Source organism: Cydia pomonella, chromosome 6, assembly GCF_033807575.1.
Source record: "Cydia pomonella isolate Wapato2018A chromosome 6, ilCydPomo1, whole genome shotgun sequence".
In the NCBI taxonomy this organism is placed as follows: domain Eukaryota; kingdom Metazoa; phylum Arthropoda; class Insecta; order Lepidoptera; family Tortricidae; genus Cydia; species Cydia pomonella.
The window spans coordinates 9,914,610-9,938,323 of record NC_084708.1 but is presented as its reverse complement, the minus strand read 5'-3'; the positions used below and the strand labels follow the sequence as shown (position 1 = coordinate 9,938,323).

Here is a 23,714-nt window from a genome sequence, read left to right as displayed (position 1 = left end):
ATTGTGATATACTTTTTATTATCAATGATCTTGAGGAAAGGTAGATACAAATTCTATTGTTGGCTATTCTTGACAAAAAACGGATTTGAGAGTGGTCGATTATTCTTTAATGCTAATCTCTAAGCTCCGAAATTGCGGAAGGTGTTTGAAAATACAGTGGGTTCCGTCACATATCGGCTTGGTGGGAAACGAGGAGGCTGACCGGTTGGCGGCAGCGGCTGCTTCTGAGGGATCTGAGGTTGATGTTGCTTCAGACTACTTAGAAATAGTCGCTCAGTATAAAGGAAAAATGTATGGTCGCTGGAAGGAGTTCTTTGATGCAAGATCGCAAGAAAAGGAATATGGTACAAGACCATCCAATGTGAGCCTCCTCGGATACCTTGGTGGAAAGTGGCTGACTTAAACCGGGCGAATATTGTACGTGCTCACAGGCTTCGGTCCGGTCACATTCCATTAAATATGTTTGCTCATCTGATGAGGAAAGCAGAGTCGCCCAACTGCGATATTTGCGGCTCTGTCGAGGATGTACAGCACTTCCTAATGGAACGTGTTCGAACTCGAGACAAGAGGGCGCAACTATTTGAAGCTAGGGGTTATGCAGTAACTGATATTGGGGTTTTTCACTCGATATTGGCGGAACCCCTGTCTAAAACTGCGAAATTCGTGTACAGTTTTCTTGACAACACGTAACACATTGAAACTGTAATGTAGAGGCCCAACGGAGCCGACATGTCTCATTGATAAAGGCTCCTTTTAAATATGTAGATAAAAAAATCTCAATTATCTCGATTCAAGTATGGGACATTTTTTTTTCACTAATTGCAATGGCGGCATTAAATAGGTGACCTTGAATTAGTACGAAGAGAAGGCAGTTTTGACTCCTTGCATCTATTGGGAGCGTGCACGACTGTCACGCAACCTAGTGTCCGCAAGTCTAGGGGAAAACGTCAATTCACTACATCTTATAAAACTACTCCAAAACTAAAAACTACTGAACGGATTTTCATACGACTTTCATCTATCAATAGAGTGATTCTTGAGGAAGGCTTAAGTATATAACTTGTTAAGGTTTTGTGTAAATTGTTTGAAATATAACGATGTTGTCGGAAAAAATCACGCTGGCTAGGAGCTTTAATCGAAAACGCTGCCTAATCCGTTTGAGCTATAACAATACAATGTATGGTGGGGTTGTTTCTCATTCATAGGTCTACAAAAAAGTCCGCGATGTTAAATGTCTATCTTTTAACGATAACTTACTATATCCATTATTAACTTCTAGAAGAAAAGATCACGTAATATGCGGCATTTGCAAAGCTATTTACATGGATACATTATTAACAATTATCAAAATAAATACGTTAGTTATATTAAGCATTTCATACAGATTACAATGGTCCCTTACACCATTTAAATGAATATTACAGGAGTAATCGTAAATCAAAGTTTCATTTCGAGCCATATAATTGTACGAAATATTAAAGACGCTATCCGCAGTTAGTTCAAATTTTTACCACCTTATGCGCTGGGATCGCTTTACTTACCCCCACCATGCACTTCGCACGGTCTCAATATTTTCCGGCAAGTTTTGATTCCAAGTCAGTACATTTGATATCATTCGCATCATGTCGCCGTGTATAATTTTTACAAAATTGTTCAAGCAGCATGCAGCTTTTGTAAGATGAATATAATAACACGAATAAAGTAGTGTCGCAGGAGTAGTTTGTGTTAAAGTAAGAGGAGTGTTTCCTCTTCGTCTGATAAACTGCTGTCGAACATTGGTAGTCGTTTAAGAGGCTAGGAAAAAATACGCAAATTTATATCGGCGGATGTGCAGAATACACGCACGACAGAGCTGCAGCGTGCGCCTGCGTGGCGTGTGCAGCACTCCGCAGCACTTGCGTTGCGTGACGTGCACGTAACCGGGGGGTGTGACAGGGCCACAGGGGTGCTGTGCACGTCTACGCTTACTTTTTAACCGACTTCAAGATTTCAAAAGAGGAGGTTATCAATTCGGTTGTATGTTTTTTTTATGTTTGTTACTCCATAACTCCGTCATTTCTGAACCGATTTTGAAATTTTTTTTTTTTTGTTTGAATTTACATATATACAGATTGGTCCCGTTTTTGTCAAAACTCAGTTCTGATGATAGGATCCATGAGGAATCTAGGGAACTCTTCAAATGTGAAAGGCATACATGTAGTGATTTTTGTATTTTCTGTAACAAATCAAGCATTTACATTTAAAAAAGTGACATTTGATGAAGTGGAACTGCTGATGATGATCAGAATGGTACTCTTCAACGACGCATAGTCCACGTTTGGCGATTTGTCCTCTTCGCTGTGTTTGTTAAGCAAATTCGATTTTCAAGACAAATTTTTGTCAAGTTCGAGTTCTGACGATGGGGTCCAAGAGGAATCGAGGGAACTCCTCAAATGTTAAAGGCATATATATATAGTGATTTTAGTATTTTCATTAACAAATCAAGTATTTACATTTGTAGAAGTGACATTTGATGAAGTAGAACTGCTGATGATGAACAGAACGGAACTCTTCAATGATGCATAGTTTACGTTTGGCAATTTGTTCTCTTTGCCAAGCAGTTAGGTTTTCAATGCACATTTTTATATTTCTATCCTATTTAGTTTTTAGGGTTCCGTAGCCAAATGGCAAAAAACGGAACCCTTATAGATTCGTCATGTCCGTCTGTCTGTCCGATTATGTCACAGCCACTTTTTTCCGAAACTATAAGAGCTATACTGTTCAAACTTGGTAAGTAGATGTATTCTATGAACCGCATTAAGATGTTTACAGATATTCTTATCTTATCATTTATTAATTATCTTATCATCGCAGTACACCCCCATTTATCTCGATGTTATTCCCGGACGTTATTAAGTGGACCCCTGGCTCCCATGAGCCGTGGCAAAATGCCGGGGCAACGCGAGGAAGAAAGAAAAGAAAGGTCAATACGATCGAAACATTAGCTGTAATCAGTATATTCGCTATGTGCACGACTGTCACGCAACCTAGCGTCCGTCCGCAAGTCCAGGGGAAAACGTCAATTCACTACATCTTATAAAACTACTCCAAAACTTCTACTGAACGGATTTTCATACGTCTATCAATAGACTGATTCTTGAGGAAGGCTTAGGTATATAACTTGTTAAGGTTTTGTGTAAATTGGTTGAAATATAACGATGTTGTCGGAAAAAAACACGCTGGCTAGGTCAGGAGCTTTAATCGAAAACGCTGCCTAATCCGTTTGAGCTATAACAACACAATGTATGGTGGGGTTGTTTCTCATTCATAGGTCTACAAAAAAGTCCGCGATGTTAAATGTCTATCTTTTAAGGATAACTTACTATATCCATTCTTAACTTCTAGAAAAAGATCACGTAATATGTGGCATTTGCAAAGCTATCTACACGGATACATTGTTAACAATTATCAAATTAAATGCGTTAGTTATATTAAACATTTCATACCAGATTACAATGTTCCCTTACACCATTCAATTTAAATGATTATTTTAGAAGAAATCGTAAATTAATGTTTCATTTCGAGCTATATAACTTGTACGAAATGTTAAAGATGCTATCCGCAGTTAGTTCTAATTTTTACCACCTTATGCGCTGGGATCGCTTTACTTACCCCCACCATGCACTTCGCACGGTCCCAATATTACATCAACTTGGGACGTATTGTTATTTTAGCTCAATGAAAAAACCAACAAATAGGGTTGCAAATGTTGAAGACATCTCACATATACACGTAATTATACATATTTCCATCGCCAGTTGAATAAAATGTTTACATGGTTATTATTACTTGTATTTTTTGTACTTTGACTTAACCTCTTTTCTGTGAACATACCCAACGTTAGAGGTAACAAAGCCTAATTTTCTAATTAACCCTAAATAAAGGGGTACTCGTTTTATATTAATCTATCGATGTCGTAAAATTATTACATAAATGCACTTCTTCTTTTCAGCATATTGTTTTTAAGCGTGCATCCACTGTAAAATCGTGGTAAATTGGTTATCACGTTATGAGTTACCTTCTTAATAGATAGGGAACAGGGAAACCGTTTTAATAAGCAATATGCTGTATATTATTAGTTAGTATAACTAGTATAAGTGAATAATCGTTTTCGAAAATGTGTCTAACATTTCGGTAATAGTAAAACCACTAACCCGGGGTTAACCGGTTAAACCTGGAGTTACCGTGGTTATCAGTACAATTGGACACAGGGTTTAAGAGGCTGTCAACACCCAATGTCCTTGAAATTGATGTTACTTAAACAGTTTTTTAAGAAAGACTATTTGTTTTAGTCAAGTAAGAAAAATATATGTTCATCATATTAATTATAATCAAAGACCGTGGTCGTACTCGATACACGATTGAACGAAATCGGCTCGATAGAAAATAATTGCAAAGATTGGTCTTAAAATCATAATTAAACGGTTTTATGTCTTTATTGTTTTGACTTATGGGCCTGCAATTAAAATCACAATTTCAAAACATTTATATCTAAACCGTGGTCGAGTTAAATATTACACTAATAATCCACTTTTTTTTATTTAAATATTTTTCTTATTATTCCCTTGCCCAGGCCCAGTAACATGCGACAGTGCTATCTCATTTACTCCGATACAAATAGACAGTGTGCGCGCTTTAGGTATTGACAGCCTCTTAACTGCATAACCCCGTGTTAGTGGGATGATGCAAGTGGCACTTTGTCAGGAGCCTAGGAGCGCCGGAGCTTCTAAGTTTGACTATAACTATAACATATATAGGCAAAAAAAAACTACCAATCTAGATAATACTGCGCAATATAAATTCACTACTAAAAATCTTGTAATAAAAAAAATGGTAACTCAAAGTATTCGTTGTCGGTATTCAAGTCACCTATTTAAGATAAGATTAGTCCGGGCGATCGGGATCGAGGACAGTATCAAGGTCGGGCAGGGCGAGTGCCGAGCCGGTCGCGAAGAGGTCACGAAGACCCTCTTCTAAACGCTAACATCGAACAAAACTGGTTCCCTGTTTGTTTCCGAACTGGGATAATAACTGAGCAAAATATCTGCATCTGTAGGTGCCCCTATTTTATTTGATGTAGAAGTGATATACCCAGTAACGTCTGTCTGTAGAGTCTGTAGACACAATTTGACTGTCTAAATTTAACTTAACAGTTGTGTTTTAACAAACACAGCTTTTCTCACTAAAGATTTTTGTGCCATGTGAATACAGAATAGACATAGACCCAGAATAGTTACAACAAAATTCTAACCACTTGATTTCATAATAGTGTACATACGTATAATCTAGAACACGTCTAACTATCCAGAAACCTACGTCTTATAAGGGCGAAAGAAAAGTACAGTACCTATAGTTATAGGTATTTGAATATGAAACTGTAGTTACAAAGCTAGTCTGTGCCATATACCTCAAAGATGTATAAAAGATGTATCGCTTTGTAGCGATCAGGCCGCCTTTTGTTTACCTCTATCTTCATGTAATGTATGTAATGTATGTGTAATATATGTGTTTCCATGTACATTTATTCTGAGGTTGTGCAATAAAGAGGATTTGTATTGTATATTTATTATTAGGTATTTAATTATGTTTTGGCCGATGAATTAGTGCTAAGGACCACTTTAATTAGTTTGATGTTAAGAAGATAGTTCAAATACACAAAAACCTCTTCAATTATATAACCATAGAAGACCAATTGACTCGTTGGAAAGGGAACTACGACCTGGGCTACGGCGCTTTGCTTCCTCGTGCTTTGGTTTCAAACACCGATCGCCCACCAGATTGTGTTTATATGACTATACATAGAACATTTATTTGTACAGGTGGGTATGCGACGACGTGCCGGACATGAAGGCCGCCCTCGAGAACAACATCCTGAGCGACTACGACACCCACTCGTACGAGAGCATGCGAGCTCTCTGCGACCGCTACAACCGCGCCATCGACTCTGTCGTCGCATTGGTAATTATTTTTACTAAATATAAAACTTATTAAACATTTATGTCAGTCACAATATGTCAATTACTAAAAAAATAAACATGAACCCGTGTGCCCAAGCTGGATTTAAACCAGCATTTAAGTATGGCACCTGGTCACCAAAGTATATGCAATATTCGTGCTTGCTTCCTTCATGCGTAGTCGGACAAATTTTTCTTTAAGTAAATGAGATCTACTGTAATTTAATAATTCATTAACTTCTTCCTTCATCCTTTCTCGCCAAGCAAAAGCAAATCATGTTAGGTAAGAGGTACATTGAACCAGCACACGTGACAGGCTTATTACTAGATTAAACGGGCGTTATTTGGTGTTGTAGGTAGTTATAACGGCTGTGTTGTGGGTTGCGTTGCGTCATCCGCGGCTTGACCTCCGCGCAGAAGTTGTCCCAATGGCCAAACTCGCCCCCGCACCCTCCCGCATTCCACTCAATTCATATTTCAGGCGTTAGCGAGCTACTCTCGTCTCGCATTCTCGCACTGAAACCGCGGCAGCTATCGAAAGTGAAAAGCTCCCGAACAGGGCGTGGGTTCGCCCCGAGCTGCTGCTTGCTTGACCTACATACATCGCAATTGTTCGTCCAATTTACACTCGCGGAAAGCTAAGCTCTGCCACTTTTGAACCTTTTTGTCTTTGAAATAAAGACGAAAAGTAATAGAAGGTTTTCTCTATTCTGTTGTCCCTGGTCACATAGTTCTGTTGCTGCTGTTGGTATACTTTCCACTATGCAGCTAATAAATAACGACAGGTAAACAAAACAAAAGAAACGTAAATATAATAGCAGAAACATACATACGTATACCTATTCAACGAAAAATAGCTTACGTTGTGAGTTACAGACAAGCAAATCGGTCAGCTACTTGAGATATTACTGATAAAAGGCGTGTCAACTTTTATTGTACGAGTTTATTCAGGTCATAATCTCAAATCAAATGAACTGATAATGAAACGTCATCAAGTTCGCACACAAGCTATGCGAGTGTAATTGTGCTTTTAAGCACAGGCAGATCAGTCATTTATGTAATTCTGTTGAGTGACTGGCGGGGGTTACGCCCTCGGCGCGCGATCGATATCGTACTATTATAAGCTAAGGGCAGCAGACGGCTGGCGGTCGGCCGGTGCACCCGGGGGCTATTCCCATTACACTACTTTAATTATTCACTTTTACTTCTACTTGCACGTTGCGACTATAACTTGACGTCCGTTCGGGATGCGTTCACCTTCTATTTGACGATAAACATTGCTTTTGGAACTCATGGCCCACGATGAGCCATGCGAGTTTTCCTTATTTTTAAAAATAGAAGACCGCAGCGAATCATCGAAGATACTGAATTAGCTAGTGGTACCCCAAAAATAGGATTTAATCAGTATTGATTGTATCCAAGTAGTATTACCAATAGGATACATCAGCACTTAGTAATGGAACGAAAATTTTACTATTTTTGCGCTACGACGCACGGTTTAGGAGATACAGCCCTATAAAGATTTCTGCATGAACGAAAAAAAAAAAACTTTATTGGGCTGTATCTCCTAAACCGTGCGTCCTAGCGCAAAAATAATCAAATTTTCGTTCCCCTCTAAGAGTCCCTGAAATAATATTTGATAAACACAAAAATGAAATAAAAAAAAACCATAAAAAAGACAAAAAAAGAAAAAAGCATACTGGCAGAATTTTTCTAGGTTTTATGTGGTTGAATGCCAAGACCTGCCATAATTTGACGTTTAAAAACAAAAGAAGGTTGCCTTACAGGCCTAGGTGTGTAAGGCTGTATGAAATTCCTTTACATATCATCTTCAATCATCGCACCTGATATGTAGTATTTCCGGACCTAATTTGAAGTAAGTCATGTCAACATTTCATTACAAGTTTGCGATAAGTATTATTTATCCATATATTCTCAAAATGCCTACGTGATTCAAAGCACCCCGGTAAACAGATGTTCTAAGGAAACAATAAAAAACAAACAGTTGTAGGCTCTATTGTATCTAGTGCAATTGAGATTGATTTACCTGCCACGTGGCCCTTTCTTCCATCGGTTTGAGCAACATGCTGTTATGAATGGCTCAGGTAGAATTGTATTGAAAGATGCCATGTCACTACGCAACGAAAAGCCCTTGCCAAGCGCTTGATGTGTACTTACTTGTACTAATTTGTGAAACGAGTTACGTGATTCGATCCTTAAAAGGGAAGTATACCACGTGATCGATACAAAAAGAGAAAACGTTTTTTCACTTCTAAATATATTCCATTATCCATGATTTTCTAGTATGTTATAAGTTATCCTTTTTTAGGGTTCCGTAGCCAAATGGCAAAAAACGGAACCCTTATAGATTCGTCTGTCCGATTATGTCACCGCCACTTTTTTCCGAAACTATAAGAGCTATACTGTTCAAACTTGGTAAGTAGATGTATTCTATGAACCGCATTAGGATGTTTACACAAAAATAGAAAAAAAAAACAATAAATTTTGGGGGTTCCCCATACTTAGAACTGAAGCTCAAAAAATATTTTTTCATCAAACCCGTGCGTGTGGGGTATCTATGGGATAGGTCTTTAAAAATGATATTGAGGTTTCTAATATCATTTTTTTTTCTAAACTGAATAGTTTGCGTGAGAGACACTTCCAAAGTGGTAAAATGTGTGCCCCCCCCCCCCCCCCCTCCCCCGTAACTTCTAAAATAATTGAATGAAAAATCTAAAAAAAGTATATGATATACATTGCCATGCCAACTTCCACCGTAAAATTGGTTTGAACGAGATCTAGTAAGTAGTTTTTTTTAATACGTCATAAAATTAAAAAAATATATATATTTCATCAAACCCATACTGTGTGGGGTATCTATGGATAGGTCTTCAAAAATGATATTTAGGTCCCTTGCTGTTTTTGATCTTTATCAACAGTATCGTGAATTTTTGTTCATTCTCGGAACCATACCTGTACGCAGATGACCTTAAAATAGTGCGGCCTATAAAAACTGATGTAGACAGGTTGCTTCTACAAGCTGATATCAATAGAATATACAACAGGTGCCTAGAAAATAAAATGGAATTGAACCCCAAAAATTGTTACCACATTAGCTATACACGAAACAAAAACAATATAGATTCAAAGTATAAGATAAATGGAGAGCAGTTGCAAAAAGTAAATACCATACGTGATTTGGGTGTTATTATGGATAGCAAACTAACATTCAACGCTCAATATGATAGCATCATAATGAAATCAACTCGAATGTTAGGATTTCTGATAAGGAACTCCAAACATTTTAAGCACGTTCGTACTTGGAAAATACTTTATTTTGCCCTAGTGAGAAGCATTCTAGAGTACTGCTCACAGATATGGTCACCTATCTACGAAGTCCATAAGAGCCGTATAGAAAAAATACAAAGACGCTTTTTGACACACTTAGGGTTTGTGTCGCGTAATGGACACAAGCTACGGTCGTATCAACAGCGTCTTAAGTTCTTTCATGTTTCAACGCTAAATAGTAGGAGAAAAATGCTTGATCTTACGTTTTTTTACAAATTAATAAACCATAAAGGAGTGGATTGCCCAGAACTGCTTGCTAAGGTTAACTTTGCCGTTCCTTCGAGATTGCCGCGCCCTGGTGTGTACAAGCTGTTCAAAGATAGGCTAAGAAAATCTAACTTGGGGCGCAACTCGCCGCTATCTAGGTTTTATCAAACTTACAACCATCTCCCGAACTCCTTGGAGGCAGATATACTTAGTGACAGCTTTATAGATTTTAAAAGAAAAGTGCTTAAGCATTTCAGCTCCCAGGACTCCGAGAGACGGTAATATGCATGCTAGGTTAGACTGCAACCTTTACATTTATATTGTATTGTATTTTCATCTCCTTCGTATTGTTTTTAATGATATGTTAATTTGTCACTTTCTGTCGCAAAATGCAGATTAATTAATTCAATTAACATGATTTCCTGCTAAGTATTCTTTTGAAGTTTGTTAAATTTTAGTTAAATTTTATTTATTAATAGCTTAAGTCTAAATGTCTTACTGTACTTATATTGTTAATCCTAAGATACTGGAATAAGCTGTGGTTACCTATAATTGGACAAACATCTACCCTTAATGTTATGTAAGCTACAGATTATTTTTTCTCTGATGTATTGTCTGTTGGTGATCCTAAATAAAAAAAAAAAAATAAACATCATTTGTTTTCTAAACTGAATAGTTTGCGCGAGAGACACTTCCAAAGTGAAAAAAATTGTGACCCCCCCCCCTGTAACTTCTAAAATAACAGAATGAAAAATCTAAAAAAAATATATGATATACATTACCATGCAAACTTCCACCGAAAATTGGTTTGAACGAGATCTAGTTAGTAGTTTTTTTTAATACGTCAAAAAATTTAAAAAAAAAAAAAAATTTTTTTTCATCAAACCTATACGTGTGGGGTATCTATGGATAGGTCTTCAAAAATGATATTTAGGTTCCTAATATCATTTTTTTCTAAACTGAATAGTTTGCGCGAGAGACACTTCCAAAGTGAAAAAATGTGTCCCCCCCCCCCCTGTAACTTCTAAAATAACAGAATGAAAAATCTAAAAAAAATATATGATATACATTACCATGCAAATTTCCAACGAAAATTGTTTTGAAAGAGATGTAATAAGTAGTTTATTTTAATACGTCATAAATGGTACGGAACCCTTCATGGGCGAGTCCGACTCGCACTTGGCCGCTTTTTTTAAATAGTTAACCCAAAAAAAATTAAGTGAAAGTAAAAATAAACATACGAGTATATATATTATGCTGAAGCGATCGACATCAAAATCAAAGTGATTTGTTAAGATTTACTTACTGTAAAAAGTTTTCTCCCAAAATGGAATTTCATACAAAAAATACAGTTATTTCGCTAGGATCGCAAGCTATTCTTCCCTCTTAATTTCTTTCGTAACGTTTCTGGAGCGCTGTAACTAGGTTATTGAAATTACGTCACAGGTGCCATATTAATGCTTAAGTCTGTATTTACTACACTTTCTGGAAATGTCAATTTGCAATATACGCGTGTTAATTTCATAAATGTAATACAATAATAAAAATATAAGTTGAGTTATTAACCAATCTAAACAATAATCTGAATTATTGGAACTCTCATGTAACTTAAGCTCCAAAGTTCTACCTATGTTCAGTGATGATAATTGGTAGCCATTGTAGTACACAACTACACATGCAAAGTCGGGTCGATTCGATCCTGTATCAAACAAAAAACCTCATTAGCGTTTCCGTTTCGATCGTGACCTCAAGGGCCGTCCTCCTAATTAAAGTTTATATTAAAGTAGAGCTAAGTTATACCTGCACAAGAGGCCGGCCGAAGCCGGGTGCGTCTGCGTCGATCAGACGATGCGTCGGCACCGGTCCTCCCTTGTCATTCGCGTCATGTCTTTTATAAACAGGTCCATCGATTATGATCACATTGGCCCTACTAGTTTTATTCATTTAAATAATACTTCATACGTCATGCGTGAACATTGGCCTTTATGTTACATTATACCTTTAGCTTGAAAGTTGGCATGTTCATGTTAACATGTTGTCGTGCGTAGCTCTCAGGGTGTTATCGTGAGTTATTAACGTTGTTATCGCGGAAGGTCGAGTCGACTGCGCTCACCTTCGCAGTCATGTACCTATTCATACCTACACAGTAGTTTGCCCTAGCGAGTATTATCAGTCGGTTAATGCATTGATGATACATTGTACGGTCTACTAGCTAGATATACATAGGTACTACATGTATTTTGTATTATTCCCTTGTCATTGGAGCGGGGCGGGAAGGTAATTTTTACTCCCTGTGAACGATAACATAACTTCATTCGAAATAAATATTGTCACGTGTTCACTGCGTTGTTATGCAAAACAGCATATAAGTAACAAAAAATATTTAACCCGAGGGAAAAAATATTGTCAATAAATTTTGTCAATATGCTATTTATTGAATTTGTTTCCTATTTGGTACCTACTTAAGTTCTAGTCACAGTGCGTGTAGAACTCTTTGTTTTATTTGTGTGTGCCATAAACCTAGTAGGTAGGTACATAGCATTACATTTATTTATAATATAATCAATAATTTCATCAGTAGACAACGCTCGATTTAAATAAGTAGAGTTTATCGCCTGGAAACACTGTCCCGTGCGGCTGTACCGCCGTGCCTAGCGCGTTGCGGAAACATCTTCAATGTCACCTTCATCTATTTACAGACTTCCCGCATTTGTATGTCCACACATTTCACAACGTTCGTTTTGTATTTTTTAAACATGGGTGCTTAAGTAAATTTTCCACTGTTGTGGTGCCAATATAGCCATTGAAATATCATTCTTTCATTTTGAATTGGCTTGTCGACATGTTATATGGTTCGAACGCCTCGCCTGTACATTGCCTTTATAAAATTATACAGACTACTTTAACATTGTACTTTGATAAAACGTCACATAGGCATCAGAAGCTAGTAAGCTAGCTAGCGAGTGCTGGCTGCTAGTTTCACTGTGTCACTGTTATTGGCCTCGTATAAACAGTTTTTCAAGATAAGCCAGCACTGGCGGGAATAGAGCCCTTGCCTATTCCCGCCTGTCTGAGGTCTGGCACTGGCGCCAGCGTTACTGGCTTCGTCTAAACCTAACTATACCCCTTTATAAATATTTCTATATAAAGATCAGATACTAGTATTTTCTTAAATTATTGTGTTCAAACAGGTGAAGATTTATGGTAACGGTAAATACTACTTCCAGTAAATCTAGCTAAATATAATGAAATCCCTTCAATCATGTGGAAGTTTGGACCTAGAGGATTCCATAAAAATAGCGATGGTCGTAGAGTTGTTGCTAGAACAAGAAACAAACACGCCGCCGTGCGCCTACAGCCATGCGAAACGATGCGGTGAATGTGGGGCAGCGCGGAGCAGCAGTGGGGCGCGGGCGCGGGCTGCAGGGAAACACGAGGGCCAAGATGGCGGGCGACGACGCAGCGATCGATGTCCGCTGCAGACGCAAGCGACCTAACTCTATTTATACCCCTTGCACATCTCATTTCTCATCGTCACATGGAACTTCTAGTTATAGGCTAAAATCACAACAGTATAATATTCCTGCCTATGCATACAATTTATGAACCCAACGTTGAGTCTATCTATAGCACGCTCAGATGCGTGACTAAAATGAGTATACGTGCCAACGTCGGTTCTGTATGCATTAACAGTAATATTGTTTACAATTAGCTTCCTAACTGACAATGTCATACATACATATCTGCGTCTGTTCTGTTTTGTTCCTTGCATCTTTGACATTTTCTAAGGTCAAACAAAACAAACGACGTGATCAAAGTCTAGTCAATAATGGAATAAAGTAAACAATTTATTTTAAGCATGTAGAAATGGATACTTAATTACCTAGCTGGTAAGCAGGAAGTTGCCTGACATAACTAGTTTCTCATAAAGCGATGCACCTGTTGATTAAACGATACACTTTTACTTTCCGCCAACCGGTAGTTAATACTTACACGTATTAAAATAAAAACAAAGACCCAACGGCCCAAGAAAGTATTTTCACATGCTAATTACAGTAATTACAAGTAGGGTCTATTAACCTTTTTTTAAAGCGTAAATTCAATGTGCAATAAACGATAGAATTTATGATTAATCAATACTCTCTAGATGAAATAACTCGATACTTTCTAGATGAAATTTCTTCTTTGACAAAACATGGGTAAACATTTTATATCCAAGTTGCGGATTTTAGTCAGTCCAGCGTGCAGTGTCGTTTGACACGGTTTTCAGCCATTTAGTTGGATTGAACTTACCGAGCTAAAACAGTTAGGTTTTATTCAGTAAACTCAGTAGACGACTTAGCTGTCGATCTTCAAGTTTAGTGACCCTGTTGCGCAGAAAGTTTATACAGCAATCGTTTGAGAATATTCGTCATGCTTTGATGATGCCACTCAAACACATGTGTGAATATTAATATTGAGTTACGTTTTTGTGTATGTTTTGTGCGCTGCCCGTAGCCATTTCACGTGTGGGATAGATGAATAATGAAACGAATTAAAAGTGGTGTGGCGATATCGGTAGACTTGATTTCGTTGTGGGCCGCGTGTGGGGGCGATGACCGCAATATTGAGCGAATGCGAATGTCTCACGTAGTGTTAATGACCTTTTTTTTAATGCGCCATTGTAGCTTAGGCGAGATTTACGCGCATTAGAGATGGACCTTTTTGTTGCATTACTTTTATCTCTATGACTTAATGATGAATATGATATTTTAGTGTCTAGTTTATAATACTCATTTCGATTACTGCATATTGGGTGATTACTGACGTTGTCCTTACTGTAAGGTTATAATAAAGATTCAATAAAAAAAATGATTTAATTTCCGTAGTATAAATGATGACACATGTGTGTCCAATTTAGGTTTTTCCTAATATCTAATTACTAACTCTTACGGTTCCCTACTACTGAGATTACTGAATTATATTCGCAGCTACAAAACTCCCCACTACGATCTTAAAATATCCTAAAATCGTATTTAAATATAGCATTACAATGTCTCCTCTATCTCCCGCACAGTTTTACTTACTAACATCGGACACAACCCGAAACACAAACTAAATCCATCAACTATAAATACACATATGTACTGGACTCGTGCGTGTCTCTGTCTTATAATATGTATATTCATTTAGGTGCCATTTCCTGCTTGTTATACATATTTTCCTGCATTCAACGACTGTAACCTCAAACCGTTGTGCATGCAGTGATGATTTGATGTGAGAGCCGCTTTCTAATTTTCATCGGTTAGCTGTGACGCAATTCTTAGCGCCAACCATACAGAATGGGCTATTTGGGCAACGGAACGGCCCTTCGAGTACCTACGCAGGTACCTACGGATGATTGCGTCACTAGCGCCGCCTAACCGTCGAACTATTCTTGTATGTATTAAACCACAGATCGCGTACCTGCTAGACGGAGCATAGACAAATCGCTGACCTCGCGTTCACCATCGCTAGTATGAGGACACATTACAAATATCCGGGAAAAATTAGTTCTAGGGCTATTACGATATAAAATGGCAAACAATACAAACTGAGTGGTCTAAACTATACTTGTATTATACCTTTATACCAAAGATCACGTATCTACAAATGGCCATAGACGACTCGTGAACTTCGCGGTCACCATCACTTATGACACTCTTCTTGTACTCCTCATAATGAGAAGTCCATGGAAAGTAGTCTACGATTAAACAAACTTCTAGTGGAACTTACATAACACGACTTGGAACACGCTTCCCACTTGCATCGGCCGATACTACAGTAACGCACGCAATCAAATATGGTACTCAGAGTACCGTACTGCTAATGACGAGATGTAAGTATAATTTACAAACCTTCACAAAGAAGAACCTCTAATAAAAGGTTCACGTTAAACAGTTATACCGTTGAATCGGTTATTTGCTTATTTGTTAAGTTCTATAGTCTAGTAAATATTTGACAATGGCATAAGATTCCCCTAACCTATGTAGTTTCGTAACCTTTCTCCCACGCCTAATTTGGTGTAGGGATAGAAAGGGGTTACGTTACACCACCTTACCACTATATTAGGTTTTTGATACCCTCTATTATGTTAACAGCGCTGTTTATTGAAAAGGGACCTTTATGTTATTTCTGGAAAAAATGCCACACTTGACAATTTTGGTAACACTGTAGTGGTGATGTCAACTATGTTTGTGTAGACTGAGTCAACATAAAAGAGCCTGATTAAAAAATATCATGGTTATAGTATGGGTTTTAAACTACAGACACGGCGTTAGAGTATGTCATGACAATGACAATGAAACACTGAATTTGGTCCAAAAACTCCAAAAACATAATATAATTAACTATAAAGTATATAGGTAGTTGAATGTTCAACCTCCTTAAAAGCCGGAACGTCGAAAAATGCGGTAATTTAGGAACGCGCGTAAACAGGAAGGTGGGAGTATTTTAAAAGCGCTTTGTATAAATTACACGATTCCAATACTTAAATTTAGGAAAGCGGAGCTCGACTGAAGTTGCAAATTCAGTCCGTCCCAGCATTATACAATATAGGTAAGCATGCTGCACTGAATGAAATGCCTGTGGAATGTAAACAAACAAAGAATATCACAAGGCCAGCCTGTGGGAGGAAGGAACGGAACGCCCGCAGCTTATGGAGGCCGTTATTGATTTTCTTCAGGCCTGGCTAAATATACACTCGGCTATATATACCTATGTGATGTGACGTTAAACCTTATCACTTAACAGTTAGTTTCCTTAATAGAATCTCGGTTTTGGTACCGTGTTTGATTATGTCTAGATAATGATAAGTAATGCTTGAAGCGTCAAGAATATTCACAGTTCATTACGCATGTTAATGATCGTCGTAGTTTCTAGCTAAAGTTTTTATTATGTATGATACTATCGACGATGTTGGGTAGTTAACCTGAACGTTGAATCATGCTAAAATGTCCGCGCGAATAAATCAAGTGTCCTACTGGCCCCGCCTGAACCGGGGTCACGATCGCTGTAGGTGTTGATACGAGCGTGCGTCAATCATTCAGATAAAATACTATATTGGCTTATATACCACAAGTACATAGTGAATCAAATTGAGAAGAAAAACTACATAGTTGTATTAATAATGTGAAGATTGTGAACCGGTGACAAAAATAAATTTGTCAACGTTTAGGGTCGGTTGCATCAAACCGTCTGTCACCGTTTAATCGTTCGATGAGATTTTTCATAGTTCTCTGCTGGGTGATGATAATTAATTGTCATAGTAGTGGTGCAACTGGCCCTTAGTCTCATACTAACCAGTTTTGAACACCGAAGTATAACAAAATATTTCTTATTTTTCTATGACCTGAGAAGTCAAGAGTCAACCAAAGCTCAAAATGATCTAGTCTATCCAAAAATTGGAACCAAAATACGCAAATTTGTGCTGAAGTACGCGTATTTTCTTCGTAAAATAATGCGTTTGGCTTAGCAGCATATCCTTGGCCAAAACTACTGAGCTCTGGGCTCTGACCGTTTGTAGATTTTAGCTTTAGAACGAAATGTAATTTTAACTTTATTCACAAATTCACTATATGTCGATATTATGAGGTTATTTTACGCATTTAGTGAGGCGGTTTTATGTATTTATAACTTAAAAAAAACTAAAGTCATAAAAAAGTTCCCGTTTCTCTAATAAATGATTGACAGGTTGCGATTATTCAGCGCAATTACGAATAGCGAATAAAATAACAGATTTACTTTTAAAAAAAAAAGTTAAGGAAGATGTAGTTTTTAATTAGTGTCGAGTTTTGCAGGAACGGTCCATAATACACGTGTATATATTGATCTGACGTAAACTCATGCCCGTCTGACATTTTCGGCGCAACGTGATTGTGATAATGTTAATGACCTGCGTTTTTTATACCAAGCCGTCAGTAATGATTAATAAGATCTGCGTATAACCTTGATAATTCAAGGCAATCTTGGTTGCTCTTGTCTTGAAATAATCATATTTTCCGATACTGGTTTATTAGGTGTAACGTTACAAAATCAATGTCAAGGCAGTAAATGTTTTTATAACAGAATTACCAATTCAATTTATAAAACTACCAAAACGTCTAATCGTAGGCCTTTATCGTTAACTAGAAATATAAGTAAGTTTATTTTCTATAGGACAAATAGCAGAATATGTCAGCGGTCTCTGCAATAGGCTTCGCCTGTATCACGGGGAACCAGATGATAGAACTTGATTTGTTCTTACGATTATTGGTTAGTTTTAATTGTGTACTCATACTTTTCAGGAGAAGGGGACATCACTGCCAGTACAGCGTTTAAACAAGTATCCATCTCGAGGGCTGCTAAAACACATACTCCAGCAGACGTATAACCAAGCCGTCGCAGACCCGGACAAGTTAAATCAATACGAGCCCTTCTCACCGGAGGTCTGTTATCTTATCTTACTATAATGCCTATGCTTTCTATTAGGTAAATGCATGATTTTATTTTAGACTCACATTTGTTTTGTTTTAATTAAAATCTCTACACTACACCCATTTTCCAATATTACAGGTTATAAGTTCTAGGTTAGCAAACTATTTGTTAACTATGCTGATCTCTAAAATTTGATGTTTCCTCTTGTCGATTAGCTTACGTAATAAACAAGCGAATACGCATTTACCGCTAGTTTATGACTCAACATTTTAATATCACGCAGGTATACGGTGAGACGTCATACGAGCTGATAGCTCAGATGATCGATCAGATCGACATCACATCGGAGGATGTGTTCGTGGATCTGGGCTCGGGTGTGGGGCAGGTCGTGCTGCAGATGGCGGCCGCGACCCCCTGCCGGATCTGCTTCGGTGTTGAGAAGGCGGAGGTGCCGAGTAAATACGCGGAGGTAAGATCATCATCAAGTCATTATACATCGACACTTTGACGGTGAGGTGTCATAGAAGTTGATAGCTCAAATGATCGATCAGACCGACATCTCATCGGATGATGTGTTCGTCGACCTGGCCGCGTGCGTGGGGCAGGAGAATGCAAAGTAAGACAATATTATTAGGTCATAGACACTGCATTTTACGGAAAGTTGTCATGTCTAATCCTTATTGAACCAAAAAGTTACGGCAGAGTCGCCATGTAGAAGTGGAAGTTAGAGAAACAATTTAAAGAAATCTCTACTATTCTTTTTAATCCTAGTTGCTCAAAAAATATACATAAAAGGTCATGTCAGGGTTGCCATGTAGTACGGGAAGTTAGAGTGAAAATTGAAATAATAACAATCTAAATGCTGATTAAAGACTTGTGAACCAATTTATAACTATGTATGTACAAAACACACTTTTACTTATGAACTAACTCCTATGTTATAAATAAAAGTTGAACGTAACATAGCAGATACCAGTATTACAAATACTTTAATCTATATTCTTAGAATGGCCAAAAAATAATAATTTTGTTTAAATTCCAGTGTATGGATTCAAACTTCAAAATGTGGATGAAGTGGTATGGCAAGAAGTATGGAGAGTATAAATTAATAAAGGGCGACTTTCTGATGGACGAGCACAGAGAAAAGATAAACGCCGCGACGATAGTGTTCGTGAACAACTTCGCCTTCGGGCCCCACGTGGACCATCAGCTCAAGGAGAGATTCGCGGACTTGAAGGACGGAGCCAAGATCGTGTCGTCCAAAAGCTTTTGCCCACTCAACTTTAGGATAACGGACAGAAACCTCAGCGACATCGGCACGATCATGCACGTCAGCGTCATGTCGCCGCTGAAGGGCTCCGTGTCGTGGACGGGGAAGCCAGTCTCTTACTATTTACACATTATAGATAGGACCAAATTGGAGAGATATTTTCAAAGACTGAAAAATCCGAAACTCAAGGTCAGCAAAAGGGTCTGTTTCCAATCACATCATATTTTACTTAATGTATTTTATTTATATGAGTTTTTAAATTATTTTAAACGCACATCATTATGCATGGTTTTCGCACAATATTTTTTTCATTTTATTAAATTAATTAATGTAGTATTGTATTAATTAAAATGTATAATATGGTATTGACATATTTATTAAATTTGTTTTTACCTTCATCATTATTTTTGACATCATATGAATTATTGATAATTTAAGAAATTATAAGAAGCCAATGAGTATGCGTATTTATAGAAATTATATTCTACTTATATTCTATTATATTGAATATGATACAAAACACAGACACATATAATATCAAATACTGATACAATTATTGATAAAACAATATCTGGTCTGTTTTACATGAAACAAAAGGTCATTTTAAACTTTCGTTCGTCAAAAGCTGATTGTAGGACAGTGGGAATGCCTTTGGCTAGCATTCCCACCATCTTTACCTTTAATCGGCCTTTAAAATTAAAATGCAAATGCAACCCGCCCTTAACCTTAGTGTAAGTCCTGAGTGGACGCTCGAGTTGGGCGTGCAGCGTGCATGTTAAACAAATGCAAACGTATAGGAGCGGCCTTAGTGCACGCTGCTCTCACATCACTTGTGAGCCCGACGCCACACTGCACGATCCGCCGAACGTTCCGCTTCGAGCGTCCACTCAGGCCTTACACTTAGCGACATTTTTCTACAAGGCTTAGTTAAAATGATTATTTACGAGGGAAGTGTTGCGTTCTCCCCCTGCACAGTGCACGTTTGTCGTACAGGGCGCGGCCGAGGAGGAGGGCAAGCGCAACCTGAGCGCGCCGCCGACGCGGCAGCCGACGCCCGACCTGCTCAACGGCAACAGCAACCACAGCTCCGCCTCGCTGCCCGAGCGCCGCCGCAAGGTCACCCGGCCCCGCGCAGTCAGGTCAGACTTAGATAATCTTCTCTTTTCCGTACTTCTGTGCGCATAGCAGACTTCTGAGCGATGCGACCGTCGCTGCTGTGCTCGAATGAAAGGTGCGATTCCGAACTGAGCGGCCCCTGCACTAACACGGCGACGCCGACGTGGTTAAAGCACAGCGAGCGGCAAAATTGCATAGACGCATTTTGGATGGAATTCCTTCAAAGGCGGCCATGCACTTTTGCAGCTCGCTGTCAATAGATCTTGTATAGAAAAGTGAACAAGGACACGACAGCTTTATTGCAGCGACCGTTGTGATAGATCCGTTCTATTCGAAATTGCATTTTAATTTATCTGTATATTTTGTATACTAATACAATAATGTTTTACTGTGGATATAATTAATCACAAGGGTACGATCGTTTTTATCTAAGACAAGACAAAACATCTATCTGTTTCTATCAAGTGATGTTAGAGAGAGATTAATGTTTTCTTTTTTCTTTATCGATAAACATGACCGGCACCATCATCGGCCGGCGACTCAAGGTCGACTTGGTCGAGGTGGGTGACTCTTTAGACAACTTCCCCTTAATCTTCTTGCTTAATTCCCGCTTATTTCTTAGATTGCTTATAATATTTACGATTTAGAAAGCTTCGAAGGACAGTCGTCCCACTGCCGATGACAGAGCGATTAGCTCTTTATTTATTATCTCGATACAGTCGGTTAGCATCAAATGGATAGAAATGGCCAAAGTGGCTAAATATTTTGTAACAGGCTTTTTTGGCCCCTTTGGCCGTTATTATATATTTGACGCTAACTGACAATACCATACAGACTATGACATCAGTTTTCGATGATCAAAAGAAATGGAGTAAAAATACTAGATAGTATTATGAGTATATTTATTTAATTTCTTTCGTTTTTATTTCATTTGTATTAGCTAATGCTGTCAGTAGGACGCCTTCATAGAGTAACCTATCGTGTAGTCGAAGAAGTATTATTTGCACCTATGAATGTTATCGCTAATGGGTTGATTTGAATAACTTTTTTAAATACGATTTGTGTCGGAAAAAGTTTAATTTACCTAATAACGTGTCGATATTATCCCAGAAACACAATGTATCATAACTTGTTATTCCCATTATATGGATGGGACGTGCGGCAAAGCACTTCACCCCTCTTTTGTCCTTTTGTATTCGTAAAGATAAAGTTTTATGACGAATCGGTGCAAATTATATTTCGTCAACTATAGACCTCGCAGTAGCTACTATCCCATAATAGCTTCGATATAGTGCCTCGATTCTGTAGCGCCTCTGGAATGTTTGCCGATGCCGCTGTAGAGGACTTTTATGCTATAGTGAGGAAGAAGACGGCATCTGTGGTGAGGCGGATGAGGGGGAGCGCAAACAGCATCCTGAGAATGATAGCAGAGAGGTGGGATTCGGATATTCTCCGCCGTTATACCGAACTCCATATCATACGACCTAAGAAATAGATATTTGTATGAAACCTGTAATATAAGATAGTTTACTAATGTAGTTTTATAAGTGTCTTGTAACTAACAATCTATGGATCGGAGGAATCTGAAAATATATAATTTTTATTTTTATTATTAAAAAAAAAAAAAAATATATATAGTAGATCGGAGGCCTATCGTAACGATCGCTCGTAGAAAACGCCAGTAGAAACTTACCGAATGTATGGAAACAAACGATCACATGATTTTTTGTTCGGATCTGTCAGGCCGCTCCATTTCTACATTTCCATTGACGTTTATCGACAAACGATCGTGATCTCGGCTCCGGCTTCCTCACAGTGGCGTGTGAATGCGAGTAAGTGGGATGTGTCCGCAGGGGCGAGGCGGGGCGGACGCGCGCGCGCGCGGCGGCGGCCAAGCGGCGCGTGGCGGCGCGGCGCTCGAGCGACGACAGCGACGACGACTCGTCCGCCACCGACGACGCGCCCGGCCCCGAGCCCGCGCCGCGCGAGTGGGGCGCGCCCTGGGCCTCCAGCTCCGACTCCAGTCAGTACCCACTCCCACTCCTCCTGCCGGGCCCGCGCCCACTGCGACTCCGGCTCCGGCTCCGGCTCCGGCCGGTAGGCCACTTCGCCATCTACCGATGACTCGTATCACTTTTATATAACTTTGGTTTTTGAGAGTGAGTTGGTGTATAGTAAATATCATGTGGTACAGTCAGCATCAAAAGTAGAGGGATCAAAATGTATCTACAAATTCTCTAAGAGCCACCGCACACTAGCGTCTCTCGAGCCTCGGCGTCTAGTCAACTGCCTCTTGACTAGATGCCGACGCTCGGGAGACTAGTTCAGTGTCGGGGTGGCTTTAATGGCTCAACAAAAATGAATATATATACAGAACAATTAGACTGTGACAGATTTAACGCAAAACTATAGAGATGAACCTCTATTTGGAAAAGTCTTCCATGGCGCGTCTTGTTTACCTGTACTGTTGGTGATGACTGTAGTACCTACAATTTGTAGTGTATGTATGTATGTATGTATTGTTAATATTTTTCCTTAACCTTCCCAAAAAGTCATGTTCCGGAAAATTATTCATATCATATGATTTGTGAAACTAGTAATAAATTGTATTTAGAAAAAAATCCAAATTTTACTTGTAGTTTTAATCAAATTTTAATTCATTTCCATTCTTAACCAAAGAATTATAGCACACCTGCATAATTTTTTACATGCGCGACGACGCTGGGTGCCCGTGAAAAATTGATCCTCAATTTATATTTAATAGTAATTAAATTTCTTATTTGAGCTGCTTACTCAGCTTGGCACGGGGTCGACCCCTTATAAAAGCGGGTGGCTCTGTTTGAAATCATCAAGTGTCACTGACTCAGTTCGGTGACGTGGGTTTGCTGTCACGAGGGCGATGCGTCTCCGAGTGCTCGTGCATCGCTGACTCGACCCGACCCAGCTCGGTGGATCCCATTTTTTAGGGTTCCGCAGTCAACTAGGAACCCTCATAGCAAAGAGTATTGATTTTTATAGAAAGGTAAAGTCTAGGAAAAAGTGAGTAGTACGTGCCCCTTAGTTTGACATCCAACACAGGTGGCGCTGTACTGCGGTCACTGAATTGTCAAACGACAAATTTTGACAATCAGAGTAACTGCAAAATGTATGAAGCTGTAACAGCAGCATCTCGTTTACCTGTCAAATTTTACACATCTTACTCAATCAATGTATCTTTGCTTATAGTTTCGCCATGTCAGTCTGTTTGTCCGCGGCTTTGCTCCGTGATCGTTAGTGCTAAAAAGCTGCAATTTGGCACAAAACATTTATTTGGGGACCCTCCATATATTTTTTTTTGCTTTAACTCA

At 38.6% G+C, this 23,714-nt stretch overlaps 1 protein-coding gene across 4 annotated transcripts in view; it reads left to right on the top strand.

The window, feature by feature from the left end:
- The window catches only part of LOC133518910 (histone-lysine N-methyltransferase, H3 lysine-79 specific), a 50,505-nt gene that overhangs the window by 15,303 nt on the left and 11,488 nt on the right, over nucleotides 1-23,714 (top strand). For 3 of the 4 annotated variants that reach the window (XM_061852694.1, XM_061852692.1, XM_061852691.1), the window contains exons 3-8: nucleotides 5,859-5,997; nucleotides 17,852-17,992; nucleotides 18,265-18,450; nucleotides 19,024-19,452; nucleotides 20,245-20,390; nucleotides 22,221-22,390. In XM_061852694.1, the coding sequence (XP_061708678.1) occupies nucleotides 5,859-5,997; nucleotides 17,852-17,992; nucleotides 18,265-18,450; nucleotides 19,024-19,452; nucleotides 20,245-20,390; nucleotides 22,221-22,390 (1,211 nt within the window). The remainder of the gene's footprint in view (nucleotides 1-5,858; nucleotides 5,998-17,851; nucleotides 17,993-18,264; nucleotides 18,451-19,023; nucleotides 19,453-20,244; nucleotides 20,391-22,220; nucleotides 22,391-23,714) is intronic. The other variant, XM_061852693.1, reaches the window with a different exon arrangement.